The sequence below is a fragment of the Hippocampus comes genome, unplaced genomic scaffold (assembly GCF_001891065.2).
Source record: "Hippocampus comes isolate QL1 unplaced genomic scaffold, H_comes_QL1_v1.1 scaffold40, whole genome shotgun sequence".
Taxonomy (NCBI): domain Eukaryota; kingdom Metazoa; phylum Chordata; class Actinopteri; order Syngnathiformes; family Syngnathidae; genus Hippocampus; species Hippocampus comes.
Window position 1 is genome coordinate 952,132 of NW_017842058.1, and position 17,681 is coordinate 969,812.

Consider the following 17,681-nt stretch of genomic DNA (forward strand, 5'->3'; position numbering starts at 1 on the left):
CCCCATTTAACGGCTGTCATCATTTGCAGAAAACTGCATGTTGTGAGACTGTAAGAAAATCTTAATTTGACGGAAAAACGCTTTCATTGTGTAATCTTATGCCACATAGTTGCCACGAGATGATCCATCTATCTATCTCTATGCTATAATCTATCAGTCACCCTTCTATCGTTCGTTCATCTGTCACTCCGTCCATCTGTTTGTCCAATAATCAACTGTATCATCCAGCTATTATCCATCCGTCCATCCATCCATGCATCCAGTCTAGTAAAAACAGCTGTTCATTATGATCCAGCGCTTGTATGGACATTAAGTTTGACACAGCCTTTGTGTTGGACATGTCTTGTGTACCTAATGAACCGGCTGGTGTTCCAGACACACTGATGCAATCGATCATCTATATTAATATTGCATCTCTGTGAAGTCTGGGATTTTCCCCATCCGTTTCACAGCTGCCAAATAGGCTTCGCGCTGACCTTTGCATCACATTGCATCACCTGTCAGATTTGTTCATTTCTTTAAAAAAAAAAAAAAAAAAAAGGCCCAGTCAAGCTCACACTCTAAGTCGAATGGAAGTTGACTGTGAATTCTCCTTTTTCCTGGCAACCTTTAGATTTCTCCACGAGAGACATGAGCAGTCCAAGCAGGACCTCAAGGGCCTGGAAGAGACGGTGGTAGGTCGCTACTCGGATCACTTCCGGTGTCCGCGGACTGACCATATGCTGCCAATTGCGCTTCACCCCTGCTTCTGTTGCAGGCCCGCGAGCTGCGCACCCTCCACAATCTGCGCAAGTTTTTTGTCCAAGACCTCACCAATCGCGTTAGAAAGGTAAGCCACACAATTCAAATGTTGTTAATTGTATGGCTCAGAAGCTTTCCTTTGTCACAGTAACTTCGATTTCCTGTTCCAAGTTGCTTGTGGAGTTAATCATTTACATGCCAGATACTTTCCTTTGGGCGTTTCCTTTCCTGTTTTCCGGTAGAGAGGATGAAAAGATGATATGAGGGAGGGAGGGAGGAAAGGTGAAAATTAGGAATACAGGATGGATACAAAAAAGGAATGGAGTTAACGAGGATGGAGTAAAAGGTAAGAAGGACAGAAATAAGGCTAAAAGGAACGTGGGAAGAATGGCAGGATGGGAAAAAGGGCTATGGGTCGTGACCGAAAGAACGAGATCCCGGATACAAGCGGCCGAAATGAGTTTTCTCCGCAGGGTGTCCGGGCTCTCCCTTAAAGATACGGTGAGAAGCTTGGTCATCCGGGAGGGGCTTTTAGAGTCTCGATCATGCTAAACACACAAAGAAAAACCTACGTTTGGACTTCAAACCCTGTGACTGGCCATGAAACCCAATTTTGAATCCGTATCCCTTGTTTAAAACTTTAAATCCGTCTTGAAACCATGAATCAAAACACAAACTACAACCCCTAACCTGGGTTTGAAACCCAATTTTGAACCCCTAACCCTGGCTTGACGCTCCCGATTAAAACTTATGGAGTAACCGATTGCAATAAATGTTTACTGGTCACTGCATTCAAATGAAACCATTCGAAATTGGATGCCCACCTCCTTTTGGCGCAGCCCTGTACACTGAATATGAAGCCTCATGTTGCTGTTTTCACTGCCAGAGTGCAGAGATGGAGCGTGATGGCAGCAGCGGGTACATCACCCAGAAGCAAAAGATTTCCTTTCTGGAGAATAACCTTGACCAGCTGACGAAGGTCCACAAGCAGGTAAGCTCAACCGACGCACACCGAGCAACACCTAACAGCAAAAGAAGGCAGACTAACAAAGTCATTCGCTGACATCTGTTCAAAATGAAACATTTGTGTACCGTTTGTATTGCAACCAAGCCAGAAATTACTTCTTTGGAAGGCAAGCAAAAAAAAAAAAAAAAAAGAACTAGCAAAGCAAATTAATGAAAAGTTAGCGCGGTGTGCAGTGTGCGATGCTGTCGTTCTCCTCCGGGTGAAAGCATCTCTCAGGATCATTAATCACCCATGCGCAGCGACTCCACACAAGCATCTCCTTGGGAAATTAAATAAATAAATTCATTAAAAACTAAAATAAAATTTAAAAAAAACAGCAGTAGCAAGGTGCCTTCGGGGAAACCGAGCGGCACAGCAGAAATTAGTTGCTTGGATTTTAGTGACCGCAAATGAATTCATCATCATCATGCAGGCACACACAAACATGGCTGGAGACAATTTCTTCTCTGTGGAAATAAGGGGACGAATCCGTTTCACCCTCAGGCTACTCCCTTCCATAAACCTTCATGAAGGACATAATGTCACTGTCAGGACACTTAGTATGTTCACGGTTTAATGTAACAACAACGAAACAACAAATGACCTTAACCTCCATTTTTGAGACTGCTTCTCATTTTCTAATATGTGTCTATGAAAAAAAAAACGGGCAATGAAAAAGCACGTTTTCGTGTACCGGTTATGGCTCGGTGACATTCCAAATTGTACAACTTCCAGTATGGCTGAAGTAAACAAATGTAGTGGACTTGAGGCCATTGTTGTTCGTAATGACTGCTGCAGTGATCTAATCATACTGTGGCTTGCCTCCTTGCTGATGCTGGAGGAGTTGAGCGCAAACTCAGTGGTCATAAATCAACAGACTCCACGACTAAGCGTTAGAGGTCTGTGCACTGCAGTTACACCAAAGCTGCAAACCTCTTTCACACGATACAAACTCACAACACGGCACACATGCACTCCACCGTGGCTCCAAAGAGGATTTCCCAAATTTATACTGTCGGTCATATACCATAAGTGCAATGACTTGTACAAATCCCCCATTTACTCCAGGCCTTCCCAAAACACAAACAAAAATGTTTCTAATAAGAATAATAACAGTCTACTCCACAATAATGTAATTTATAAAGAAAAATATCGTAAGGGTAGTGGGGTGGGTAAAGTAAGGCGCTTCGGACTATAAGGCGCATCTTCAATGAATGGCCTATTTTAAAACTGTTTTCATATATAGTGCACATCGCATTTGAAGGCGCATAAAATAGAAGCTGCAATAGTGGCTGAGGTTGTGTTATGCAGCCACTAGATGGAGCTACACGAAAGGGAATACAATACAATACAATAGAATACAGCTTTATATATACTGTATAGAGCTTTCACAACCGCTGCAGCAGAAACAACACACTTTACAGAACATATGAAATACTACGTCCAAGAATTCAGAATATTGATCTGTATATAAGGTCCACCGGATTATAAGGCACACCATCGACTTTTGAGAAAATTGAATGCTTTAGGTGCGCCTTATAGTGTGGAAAATATGATACTTAATTCAGAGTATTTTTTCCCTTGTGTTTTGCAGTTAGTACGTGACAATGCGGACCTCCGTTGTGAGCTCCCGAAGCTGGAGAAGCGTCTTCGGTCCACTGCCGAGCGAGTCAAGGCATTGGAGGGTGCCCTGAAGGAGGCCAAAGATGGAGCAATGAAGGACCGGCAATGCTACCAGCAGGAGGTGGAGCGCATCAAGGACGTCATGATGAGGGCCAGGAATCCCTTCCGCCGGCCACATGCCGCACATATAGGTACGGCGCCACTTTACGCTTTAGGACGGGAACTTTCTTGGATTTTCACTATGGCTGGGGTCGAATGGAGAGTAAAGATACCATCCACCCATTTTCCGATCCGCTTATCCTCACAAGGGTCGCGGGGGGTGCTGGAGCCGATCCCAGCTGTCTTCGGGCAGTAGGCGGAGGACACCCTGAACTGGTTGCCAGCCAATCACAGGGCACATAGAGACAAACAACCAACCGGGCTGACACTCACACCTAGGGACAATTTTGAGTGTTCAATCAGCCTGCCATGCATGTTTTTGGAATGTGGGAGGAAACCGGAGTACCCGGAGAAAACCCACGCAGGCCCGGGGAGAACATGCAAACTCCACACAGGGAGGCCAGAGATGGAATTGAACCCGCTACACTGTGAGGTCGACGTGCTAACCACTGGACCACCGGGCCGCCCGAGTAAATATATAAGTGTTTTAAATAGATATATTGCTCCATTTTCTGATCAAATCGGTGATCGAGTATCATTTTTTTCCCCAAAACTGATTGCACCAAAAACTCTGAGCACATAAAGCCTAATTAATTGGTTGCTGAAAAATGCGTAGTCCTGCCTCAACGGAGCTTAAAGATGTTAAGCTATAGTAAGAGGCACTTCGTAGTGTAAATATACACATAAAAATATTTTTTTAAAGGGATGCAGAGAGCTTCATCTAATTGCTATATAGATTATAATAGAACATAAACGAGGACAAGTAATTATCAACTTTTCACATGTGACGCCTGCTGTCTGTGTGTTTCATCACCCTCACAGCTGATAATTGCTCCTGAATTGCACCGTGAGAAAGCTCTCACGAGTTCCTGCTGCGATGTGTGTGTGTGTGTGTGTGTGTGTGCGTGTGTGTGCGCGCGCACGCGTGACCCTAGTTACTCTGTCTCTTCGTGTTCTGACTTTTAATAAGATTTTCAAGGGAAAGGCGGCCAAAACTCAAAATTGCTTTTTTTTCCACGACTCTTCAAAGATGGACTTGAGTGTTGTTGTTTATTTTAAGATGTTATCCATCACGTATTTTATTTCCTACAAACCACTGGCGGTCTGACAACGCAGCCACCCATGAACACGTGCTTTTTCGATTTCAAATCAAGCAATCATATTTTGTTGACCACCACCGCAGTTTAGGTAGCTTGGGCTATAGCAAAGGGACTACGTCTCTGTGTATTTGAGGTAAGGCATTTATTTGTCGAAGTGGATGACACACTAATGAGGTGCTGTGTTTATTATATTGATGGTGATTGATTTTTTTATTTTTATTTTTTTAATGAATTTCCATCTTGAACAGCCAAGCCTGTGCGTCCTGGCCACCCCTTTCCCACGCACGCCATCTTCACCCGAGGCCTCAGCGAGCACCCGATTTCATTGAGTGACGATGCTCCTTGCAGCAACCCGCCAGCTCCACAAGCTCCCGCCCCGGCACTGGAAAGCAATCGCTCTGACTCTGAAACGAACCAGAATCAACCCGCCGGACGCTTAGACCACCAAAACAACACTCAGAATATGTGAGTCGCTCGTTGTGTTTGTTGTGTAACGGCGCATGTGGAATATTTAGTAAAATTGAGTAAAAGGACAGGAAGTGTGGCTGTCTCACACGAGACAGACACGCCGCATCTCATCCTCTGGGTAGTGGACGTCATGATTCGCTTTTGGCAGTTCGTCAGACTTGTGAACACATTTGAAACGGCATCCCACGAACACGAATATCAGTTTGACACATAACGAGCCTAGCATTAATTAAAGCAACTTCCGATAGCCTTTCAACAGCCTCTCACGGGCGCTTGAAATGGAGCCAGAGCAATAACTAACGTGTTCATTGTCTCTATAGCATTCATTCATTTCCGATCGATGCTGCACAAAGATATCAGCTGTTGCAGCGTACCTGACTGTGCAAAACGTGAAGCGTGACTTTTGGTCAACCATTACATCCCTGCTGTTTGGTGTTCTGCTGACGCACGAATCAAATCTTTTAATTGCTTATCTTAAGCCCTCCTCCGTTTGCTTTTTGCAGGCCTCCGCCGAGCCAAGCCAACACCGCCGAGATGCTCGATTCAGAAAACGGTGAGCTTCCACCTCACAGAGCCCATTGAGATAATAAGACGTCTCCTATCTGTCAGTGGAGGGAGGGGATCTCACTTAGGAATTTCTTCCCAGCAACGTCGCCTCGTTTTTGTTTTTTTTTTCCTTTTTGGCCTTCGTTGCTGTGACTAATGTGGTTGACTCCATACTTTCGCATCATGCATGCATGTCACCCAGACACATTCCGTGGATGACGTCCATGATATGAGCTTGATAAAGCTCTCTGGGCGAGGCAGATAAGGCTGGCTGTGTAGGTCCATGTCAGACTCGGAAGAAATGATGGCAGTTACTCGGTAACTGTCAAAATTGAAGCAAAGCTGGAAAGCTGCAACTGGATTTTGGTAAATGGGCTGTCACTCGTCAGAGTTTTTTACCCGGACAAAGTTAAACAAATGACTCGACACCCAGGGAAGATTGTCTTTCTGATCGGCGGAAGCGGATCTCTAAGAGTGAACGATGGCCAGTTGCTTCGTGATCACACTTAGAGATCCTTGTGCTACTGTCGGACTTTTATTATTTACATATGCAAAATACAAGAAAAACACTGCCCCCGATATTTGCATACCACGCTCCAGTCCGGCCCCTCGGTAGTGGTCTGATTGCCTTGTTTTAAGCTTTGAACCACAGATACGCTGACACCTCCCAGTCTGGTCTACAACGAATAAGCAAGTCGTAGACTTCGCAGATGACAAATGTCCGCCTGGGCGCGACAGCCGTTCCCAAACCGTCTTTTGATGTTCTGCAACGCTACGTTCCTAAATTGTTTATTCCCACTTTGTGACCGAGTCTAGCCTTCTTGCATCTGTTCGCCCCCCCCCCCCTTGCTTTAGCGTGATTACTGTGGACTTCAAAAAGCCCTCCGCCCAAACGGCCGACACCATTGCGCACAGGCATTTGGGGGCGCTGAATATGCACCCAAACGTCGAGACATGCCCAAATTAAATGAAACTTTAAACATGATATAATTTTGCCCATAGATTTCTCTATCACTTGTATAAGCGCTTTTCTACCTCAAAGCGCTTCACACTGTGACATGCAGCATCAGGAGCAACTCGGGGGGGGGGGGGGGGGTATCTTGCTCAAGGTCACTTCGACATGGTCAGAAAGGTCAAACCACCAATCACTGGGTTGGGAAACGACCACTCTACCAATGAGCCATGCTGCGTCTTTCCTGTAGCTAGCCTATTAGAAATAGCCCACGGTGTAAGGCAGTGCATTCTGAACGTATAGTACAGCCGCAACAGCAAACCTACGAATTGAATGCCCCAAAGCGGGCAATATTTTTTTGAAACTTGAAATGATATAGATGTGCCACTATAATTTAAATTAATACCTCCCTGACAGCATCCATAAAAACTGAGTATTAACATCGTTGTAAATATCACATTTTTGGACGCCATTTCTAAAGTAGCTGTGGTGCAGTGTCCTGGTTTTTTCCACTCCCTCTGATGCATATATTTGGACTGGTGTGCCATGAATTTCAATAAGAGCAGTAAAAGCTGGGAATGCGGTGTACCTCCAAAGTGCTCTTTTGGTACATTTCATGAAATGAAGATTCCTGGTGGGTGTTACAGCTTCATCTTATCTGCCATATATTTTCCCGACAAACGACATAAGCCAAGACGGTCTCACAATCTGGACACCCGTGAGGTTCCCAGACAATAGCCATGTCATTACATTTGTGTAAAGTGCCAGGAAATTTACGACGGCTCCACACAATGAATAACAATCAGCCAGTCTATTATTGTCCCCACAACATTGCGGACAATAATATTACGGTCACCTTTTTAGCTACATGAGAGGGTTGAAATACTTAAATCACCGGTGTCAATGTTTTATCTATCCAAACTGAACATTATCATCTTTGAAAAACAAAGCTAACTGGGATATAATCTGCCTGTGCTCTTACACCTAATAAAGCGCAAATTTCCTTTTCGAGCCCATGTGAAGTCCAAATGGTGATGATTTCCCCCACCTGAGCAGTTCAGGGGCCCAAGATGAGGCAGCAATTCAATTACTACCTTTCCTGCAAGCACCCGCTTAATTGAATTGACCGAATTGTTCTCCACAGACTGAAGCCACAATGCCTCGAGAGCGCTTCTCTGTTTAGTTAATAAGAAGCAATATGACACAGATTCGATTGAGTGGCCGCTGCGATTTCAGAAGAAAATTGCCAGCAAACTTTTGTGCAAAAGTGGAAAATGACAAATGACCTCTAAAAGTTTGGATGATCTAAAAAAAAAAAAAAGAACGCAGATAAAAAAGCAATAAGTGCCAAGTTATCTTACTGTAGTGTCGGGGAACATCATGTAATAGGAACAAAAGCACGATATTAGCTGTGGGCTAACTGCCGCCTCAATATAAAACTAATATCCCTTTGCCTCAATCAGTCCAGAAAAGTAAATGCTGCACTTATAAAATATACTGTTTGTTGTCCATCAATGCTTTATTCGTTTATAGTCACAAGCCTGCTGACACACTGCTGCGGAGTGAGCTTCCACTCTTTCATCAGTCATCACAGCGCCAACAATATGGCCAAGTTGTCATTTTCAGTTCAAGAATTTCAATAGCATGAAGACGAACCATTCACAGTCACCAAAGCCTGGCACATCATACTGGTCACACACTGTTATGGGATGTCATTCCACTCCTCAATCAAGAATCGTCGGTCAAGGTGGTTGTGTCAGTGACAATTGCACCAACGGCATGTCCAAGCTTATCCGACAGGTTTTCATTTTAAAGAGCCTTGATTAGCATGACACAGAGACATACGTAGCCACAAAAGCCTTGGAACCTCGTATTGCTCACAAAGTGATGTTAGTTGGCCTTCCATTCCCTCAACCAGCTGTCATAACAAGTCAACCACCGGAGTTGTTTTCATTAGTGTAACATGAGGAGAAGAATCGCGCAGAGCCACACAAGTCAAATACCTCTTTTTTGCGAGTCACGCTGCTGCGGAATGGTTTTCCCACTCTTCAGGCTGATGATGTAGCAAGTCAGCCAACCTGTGCTTGTGCTGGTCTACTACCAGGAGGAAACGCTAGTCAATTTGGAATCGGTCACTGTCGCACGAATAACCATCCACATGCGTAATAGCGTAATTTGCTGCTCACAAACTGCTCTGGGATGTCCAATACTCCTCAGCCAGATTGCTGTTATCATGAACAGTATGCCCAAGGCGATGTCACTAATGTTCAGTTAAATTGAGTTCTTTCTGCTCTTTCTATCGGTACTTCCAAACAGTGGAGGTAGTCTCTTCTGAACACCGTCCTGTCGGGGCGATTGTGGTCATCTTGGTGGATGGGGTTAGGACCGAACGCACGTTTACGAATTTTATGTTTAGTCTTTTACATTCTAAACTCCTCACGGCCTAAAACAGATGTGTTGCAGCCACCAGTATTCTGTGTAATCCACTCGTTCAAGTATGTTGCATGTGACACTGCTGCTCACTGTGCATGAGCCTGCATCATCCCCTCACATGTCTCTGTGCCCACAGGAAACACCACAGACATCAATGATAACAGGTAAGACTGAGCACCCGGACTTAAAGATAATATGATGTTAACTCTCGGAGAAAATTCTCAGTCTGCTGACATTTCTGATTCCTTCATCTAGTCTAGTTCAAACGCTTCTGGCGTATGTGCTATTGGCAAAAAGTACGACATCATCAAGACAAGATAAGCGTCAAAGATAGCTAATGTAGCAACTCACGCTGTGCGAGTGTACATGAGTGAAACCTCACTTCTCTCGGCCTTCAAGTCTGCACGGTTTTTAGCTTCGCCGTCAGCACGCTTGACTTGCAAGCCGTGACGTGGTGGTGGGACGGGTTTGAAGCTCGAGTAGGTGCGCGAGTGGTTGGAAAGCACAGGATCGCCACTCTTGTTTGGAAAGCACAGGATCGCCACTCTTGCACTAAGCTACACTAAGTTAATATGAATTAAGCTAGGCTAACACAAGCAAAACATGAACGGACAAGAGAAACTTGACGTAACCAGGACAAGCTAATGTAAAGCAAAGCATTAGCCTTTTCTCATTCTTGTCCGTTCTTACATTCTTGTGATCCTGTGAACGTCATCAGTCATGGCCCAAGTCCTGTTCCAATTGAAAGAATGTGTGGAATACCCGGATTTTATTCCTGTATACTGTTTTAAACCAAGGATGATTGGTTGGCGCCTTATATAGACTTGTCTGGGGAAATATCTCAAGATGTATTTCATGCTGCTTCCAAAATGACTAATTCAACAGGAAAAGACAGGACTCGCGTTTGTATTTTTTTTTTTAATTCAAATCTAGTCATGTGACATAACTGACCAATTATGGAATTTTGTCATGAACTAAGTAAACAAGATCACAAGTACACAACCGTTCCAATTAAAAAGAGGCTAGCGTTTTTAGGATGTACGTCTTACCAAGATTGTACTCACCGAGTTCACAAAATCACACTCTGCCTTCTTGATATTGAGAAATAGCTATAAACTAGATTAACACAGCTAACCACTTTAAAACAAGGAGCTTGATTAACGAATTAATTAGCGGATAGATAGATAGATAGATAGATAGATAGATAGATAGATAGATAGATAGATAGATAGATAGATAGATAGATATATTGATCACATCCATTTAGTCAGCATGCATTGCTTGTGTCTTACCGTCACTGATCTGCTTCCCTCACTGGGTCACTCTCAGCCCCATCAGATGATAATGATGATGATAATGATGATGGTGATGGTGATGATTATGTTTGTTCTGCGTGGGCCAGCATGTGTATGAACGACAACAGCGCATCCACCGGCGACGTCTGTGACAATCGGGATCGAAGCAAACTGGGCAATTTGCACGCCGGAGGCCGAAGCAAGCTAATAGAAAAGCGAGCAGGTAAGAAATCTTCAGCTCTCCTCGATAAGGTCTTTGCCATTTATTTGGCTCTGACCTAACTCATCGTTAATGAGCTTCGCCCGACAGCACATCTTTTCTCTCGAGTGCATGAAACAAGGCTTTGTTTGTGTGTTGTATTTTGTGTTCTCCGTGCTGAAGTGCATTATCACAGTCAGTCATTTGTAGGATATGCGTACAAAGCATACAAATAACAGCTACTGTTTCTTATTACCGGCCTGCCAACGGAGGGGGGTTATGTTTTATGTAGGTGACATTGAGCGTGTTGCTTCCCTGGTAACAAATGGAGAAGTTGTTTCACTGTTGGTTTCTGCATTTGGATCAGAAATCCATATCGAAATGCAAACTTTGGCTGCCATGTGAAGAAAACATTTATGATCATAATACACTCAAAAACTGATTTAGATTAAGAATGATTTTTATTATCGGTATAACATGAACGAACTTGGTATTTATTATCATTAGAATCAGGAATTTGGTTCAGGATCTAGATCCACGCTTTTTTAAGGACAAATTCGAAAATGTATGCTTTACAATGACGATCATTTTACATCCAAGCAGAGGACAAAGCGAGTAACTTTAAATGGTCATGCAGATCCAAAATTAGGTCAAATATGAACATAGCATTCATAGCAACATGAAACAGTGATTGCTTTTGATTAACATCCAAATCAGGTATTTGGTTCTGTTTTACACACACACACACACAGACACACACACACACATTCTATGTTGGCTTCAATATGTAGACATTAAAAAAAAAAAAATCAAGCCAATTTTTCATTAAATGTGGTGTGCAATTTTGGTATAATCAAATGAGATGGATTTCATTGTTGTTGTTTCTTGACAATCCAAATGCAAATGTATACATTTGGTGATCATATAGCTAAAGATCCACATTTTTAAATTCATCCACGATATCCAAATCTGAACTATGTTTTTCTTTACATGACTTGTGAACAGATATAAAAGTCTTGAGTTTCTGAATAACCAAAGCAAACATTACAAATATCTTTTATCATACAGACTCAGATCAAGAATTTGGCCAACCATTTTAGACATTTTTTTTTTCAACCTGTTCACAGCCACATTTTTTTTTAACTGGCATGCTATTGACTTCATTACTCCATTATAAATCAAGGACAAAATGATCAATTTTTGCTTCATATCCAGGACTGGATCAGATTTTGACTTTGAACAAACTCATGATGTGATCCCACCTTTATTTATTTATCACTCGAAACCTGAATATGAATTTCAACGACACTCCCAACAGATTTATTAGAAAACCTTGAATTTCTTTTCATTGATTGACTTTGACTGTTTAAATGTTTTAAAGGTGCATGCACCAAGTAAATACTTGACATAGAATCGCGGCATTTCCTGAATTTGGGGTCGAACTTCACTTGAGTTAGTCTAATTTTTTTTCTGCTGCACTTGACACTGTGGAGGCTGCATGGGGGCCTCCCCTGGTGCGCTCTGTGCGCATCCCAAGCACACCTTGCCATTTTCCCGGCAAATGCACGACAGTTGACACGTTCCCTCTGGCAAAGTGAGCTCATTCGGTCGCGTCTCTTCTTCTCTGCCATCTGTGTTTTGCTTCACTCTGATGTCTCTCACTGATGCTCTTTTGTTCCAACCTCTCTCTCTCTCTCTCTCTCTCTCTCTCTCTCTCTCTCTCTCTCTCTCACTCTCTCTCTCTCTGCATCTGTATGCAGCTGATCAGCCGCCTTTGTAGCTTCGTCCTCACCTGCTGGAACAAGCCTCCATCTTCCTCTTCCCATTTTGTCATGTCAAAGGACTGCGTGTCAAATACATGACTCAAAAATCAATGGAAATATGCAGTGCTGGAGGTGACCACCAGCTGGCGCTGTCATAATTGCCGATTATTGTTATTCTTTCTTTTTTTTCATCATTACCATATTTCCTCATATAGTGCCCCCCTACTATAACAAGCCATGCCCCAAACAGTTGCAGTCAGCGCCTCCCTCAAATAAGCAGGCTTTACGTGCCGACTTTATCGTCATTTTAATTGAAATCATTCCGAACGAAGATTTCTGGGCCTCTTAACATTTTACTTGATCTATTCTTATGAGCCGCTTACATGGTTTGCTACGTAAATCAGATCAGCTGTGTTGCACTGTGTGACACGAAGAGATCGACGTCAACATCACGTGATTTATCAATATGGAGTTAATTTGTTTATTCCGCACAGTAGTTGTGGTAAATTCAATAACTTCTTTTAAGCAAGCTTGATTAAAAAAAAAAAAAAAAATCTACAAGTGGTTTAAAACAAGTGGTCCCATCTCAGATGTGTTCCAGTAAGATGCTGACACTTTTAAGTGCATGTATGGGGACATCCCTGCACATTGACGTCAAGATAGAGCATGCGCAGCTCGTCTCGTCAGAATGAGTTGCTTCCGCTCGGAATGGCAAAAGGAATATACCAACACTCTGAATCCAAATTAAATTTCATTCAGATTTGCTGTTTTGTTTTTTTTTTTCTTTCAGTTGTGCTGTTAATATGGAGCATTCTCATTCTGTTTGGGCATTTGGGAAAATTCTAATCGGAATTCATGGCTCCATGTATATGTGGCTCCTCACAAACTCATTGAAAAGTGTACTATCAATCTTGTTTTATTTTATTTTTTATTTTTTTTAAATAACCAAAACATCAGCAATTTTCCAACCAGTCAGTCTCACAGTTGATTTGAAGTGTGAAGTTCTACCGGGTGTTGTAAATTCCTTGCGCTTTCCTAACAAAGACGTTTTAACGACAACCACTCCTATGTGTGGTTGCTCCATGCATTAATGTTTACGCATCCTGATAGTGCTGCTTAGTCTAATTGCTGTTTTGTTGGATGGAGAAAGTGCCTTTAGCACATTTAGCAATGCAGAAGACATGTGGTTGTTCCACATTGTTGTGTTCCGGGGAGCTCCGCAACATACTTTGGCCCAATCTTCCTCGTTTGCTATGTTTCCATTGTAGTCATTTTTCTTTGGATTTGCGCTCCTAATTTCACTTGACAAAGGAGGCCTCACACAATCACGGCCACTACATGAGGAAATATGGTACTGCTGTCTTGATTTATTTTTTTGACTTTACACACATGTTTTCTACAAAACCATCACCTGGTGTGTGATGTACTAACTATGGCCCCAAATCCCACCACCCCCCCGGCTCCCATCGAAAAGCTAAATTTGTGCTGAAATATAAAAATACAGATTAAAAAAACAACATATTTTTAAATGTACAGTATATAAAATAAGACAAATATATGAAAATATTATAGTTTCCTTTGCACTGCTGGACCTTATCAGGAGTGAATTATGCATCTGTTAAGTCTATTTTTAGCCTTGAGTGAATGCATGTTTTAGAGGGTACTCCTAGCAGTGTGAATATACTGTATGTATGCCTGTGTGAGTGCATTTGTGTTTATCCGTGACTTGTCAGGAGGATCAAAGAACATATACATGTATTATGTATCAAATAGGATCAGTCTTATTCCCAAATGTGGATTTTGTAATGCTGCCAGGTTCACAATACTCACCCCCGCCAAAATGTTTCAATCACAATGTTCTCAAATGACCTTTTCTTTTGCCACAAACGGATTGCATTTTTCTATTTTTCCAAGAGATCATGACTTTATACGGTAACCTTATGAAGAATATTGAAACAAACCCATTATCTTTATACTAGCATTCGAGATCAATCCTTTTAGAAAAAAAAAGCACTTTAAATCTTGATGCTTTGCTTGCCGTCGTCTCCCTCACTCTCTCTTTCTGTATACAATATATATAAAATATGTGTGTGTGTGTGTGTGTGTGCGTATGTGCGTGTGTGTGTGTGTGTGTGTGTGTGTGTGTGTGTGTGTGTGTGTGTGTGTGTGTGTGTGTGTGTGTGTGTGTGTGTGTGTGTGTTGGGGGCTTGGGACACACTTTTTTCACGTTGTTGCTGGTTCTGCGATTTTATACTCAGTTGCGACTTGTATGTGCCAAAATTAGAGCTGGGACCCAAATTCCCCGTTCCCTAATCATGTAGACTTTCTGTGCATTATCAATGCCTTCTTTCAACTGGCGGTAATGCACTTCAAGTATTTGCCATCCGCCAAAAGAGTCAAAGAAGAAAATGAATAAGTAGAAAAGAAAAAGTAGGTATGCATCTGTCGTGTCACGTCTGTGGCCAACCTCCTTCTAGCATATGAAAGAGATGGCGGTAATGCAGCAACCCATCAAAAGAAAGTAGAAGAAGAAAAGGAACGTTTCATCAAAGCGGAGCTCATTTGCTCCTGTCGACACGGGGGGCGTTCAGGAATTCACTCTGACGCCTTGACACCACTATGAAAATACTGTATGTGTGTTCAGAGAGGCAGCGTGATAATGATAAATCAAGCAGCAGCTCGTGCTACTGGCTACAGGCTGACCCACTGCGTTCCGGCACTTCTTTATTGTGGCACTCTGAATAACCACACGGCACATTGGAACAATGCTCTGAGTTTCCGAATGATCGGAGTGAAGCAGAGTGTTCTTACAGTAGATTACCAAACGCACCTGGGATAAGGGAACGGGGATTTTGGGTGTGAGTGTGCGCTCTATTGTTCTTGGTCTTGTCGAAATAGTTTCCGCCACATTTTGTTCTTTTCTTTTTTTTCCTCCTAAATGATGTCTTTTTTTGACTGGTCCGATTTATAATCCAAAAATACAGTAGATACAGTATTTACAAGTGAGCATACATGCCCGGTGGCGAGGATTGATAAAATGAGTATTTCCCATGATGTCACTTGTTGCTAGACAGAATCCAGTATTTGTGATAACATAACATCAACGAAAGGACCGGAAGACCTGTCAGGAATAGAAAGTAAGAAGTTAAAAAAATGGCACTTTAAAAAATAATAATAATAATAAAATAAAAAATCAAATCACATCACTATGGATATGGCACTTTTTTCACCACAGCTCTACCTGATGGACGGGGTGGTGTACTGCCCTCTTTTATTACGAATGCAAAATCACCACTTCCGAAAATTAAATCAGTAAACAACTTTAGATAGCTCTAACTTCTTCAGTAGAGAGACTTCAAATGTGCAGATTATTATCAATTGAGACAGTACTTGCGTGGGCTAACTCCAATTTTATCATTTTTAAGTGCAGAAACAGGAAAAAAAATTGTGTTTTAAAGGAATGCTTGTCTCAATCAAAGTTGAGTTCCAATTTGGAGAACTAGGGGGCAGTCCAGTGATGTGCTCAGCACTTCCTGGTTCATCAGAGCAGCAATGGGGCCAACTCCCTCTGATAAGTGAAGCAAATGGAGTCAGCCCACTATGGGTCTCAGTGGATCAGGTATAATGGTCTAATGTTGATTGGTGTCAGTCAGGGTTTAAAGATGATGCCACGATGCAAAAGCACGGAGACAAATATGCAAAGCAAATATTTTTTATAACTGTAGTATCTCCATTTTAAGAGTAGCGCATGATCCTTATTTATTTTGATGCTTTTTATCCATAAGCCGCTGCTGAATGTGTGACATTTGTTTGTATTGGCTTCGCCGCACTGTTTGGCAGAATGCTCAAAAATATTCTGAAAAAAATATTTCTTTTATTTCTTATTATGCTCATCGCTGATAGCATTGGTTAATTAAGCTAACAATGTCACTGAGGTTAGACACACCGATTCATATGTGCTGTATGATCTCAACCAACAATCTGTTGACTTTGGACCTCAAATGCAAGTTTAGTACCCCTTGGATGAGTCACATTACGTGTGATTGATTCATTGATTGATGACAGCCACCCGTGACGCGCTCTTGTTTGCTGTAGTGATAAATAAGTTAGGAAGCAAGGTGTGTGCCAATGTGGAAAAACCCGAGGTGAGCTCCTGAATGCTGAGCAAAGCTGTCTTTAGCTTTTGACTCATTCATCAAGGTGAGTGAGGGAGTCCGTGAAGCACTTTATTACCGTATTGGCCCGAATATAAGACGGCCCTGATTATAAGACGACCCCCTCTTTTTCAAGACTCAAGTTTGAAAAAAGACTTTTTGAACACCAAATTAATTTTTATACAGAAAATAATTACAGTACATCTGAAACAAATTATTATAACAATATATTTGAGAGAAAAAGCATGTTATTTTGCCTCATTCAAATCTAAAGTGCAATCACATTCGTAAATGAATGGCTTCTGGTTTTTGAAATGTAAATTACATCATAACTTCTCCTCAGCTGCCAGTTAACCTGGCCGATCTTCAACCCACTTTTCTCCAGATTGTCACTACGTTTCTCCATTTTCTGTTATCTCTTCTATTATTTTCTTCTATTTTCCTTCTTACCGCTATTTTTTTATTTTTCTTCTTCGTGCTACCGCTATTTTTATTTTTGTTCTTCGTGGCAAGGGTTCACTTTGGCCTGGGGAGTCAAGTTCAGCATTCGCTTCATTGATATCTGGCACCATCTAGCATCGTGAATGGGTGTAATGTCTAGACCCCGAAAATAAGACGACCCCACTTTTTCAGTCTTATTTCAATGCAAAAAACACCGTCTTATATTCGGGCCAATACGGTATTATTATTATTATTATTATTATCATTATTATTATTATTATTACCGGAAGTATTATTATTATTATTATTATGTGACTCTTTGTGAGCCATTACACTATGTCCCTAATGTTACATCTTTTTTTTTAATTTGCATTTTTTAAAATAGTTATGTACAATGCGTACTTAATTTGTACTCATTTTTATTTGGTGTGTTTCTTTTTCAGTTTGATTAATCATTTTTTTAAATTGTCTAGTTTAGTTTTTTTTAATCGTACTTGTTTTGTTGGTATACATTAATTTGATCTATTTTATTTTTGTATTTGTTTTTGGCAATATAGCTCATTTTAATTCTGTTTTAATTTATAATAATTTTGTCTATTTTCATGATTTCCTTATTTATTCATTTCAGTTTTATATTTTTGCTTGTGGAGGCTCTCAGTCGTACAGGAAAGTTCCATCGTAGAAAGGGTTCTGTCAGTCGTCATCTGTACCTGTGGGTAAAAAACAAAAAACAAAAAAACAAAAAAAACAAAAAAGGACGTTTCGCTTCTCTCACAGAAGCTTCGTCAGCGGTAGACAACC

The 17,681-nt window shown here is 41.7% G+C and overlaps 1 protein-coding gene across 1 annotated transcript in view; it reads left to right on the forward strand.

Annotated features, from left to right (window-relative positions):
- kif5ab (kinesin family member 5A, b) overlaps positions 1-13,049 on the forward strand; it is a 73,795-nt gene extending 60,746 nt beyond the window's left edge. The window contains exons 20-28 of the mRNA XM_019861031.1: positions 577-674; positions 758-829; positions 1,628-1,732; positions 3,342-3,561; positions 4,878-5,094; positions 5,601-5,650; positions 9,165-9,192; positions 10,431-10,546; positions 12,283-13,049. Of these exons, the coding sequence (XP_019716590.1) occupies positions 577-674; positions 758-829; positions 1,628-1,732; positions 3,342-3,561; positions 4,878-5,094; positions 5,601-5,650; positions 9,165-9,192; positions 10,431-10,546; positions 12,283-12,302 (926 nt within the window). The 3' untranslated portion in view covers positions 12,303-13,049. The remainder of the gene's footprint in view (positions 1-576; positions 675-757; positions 830-1,627; positions 1,733-3,341; positions 3,562-4,877; positions 5,095-5,600; positions 5,651-9,164; positions 9,193-10,430; positions 10,547-12,282) is intronic.
- The last annotated feature ends 4,632 nt before the right edge of the window (positions 13,050-17,681 follow it).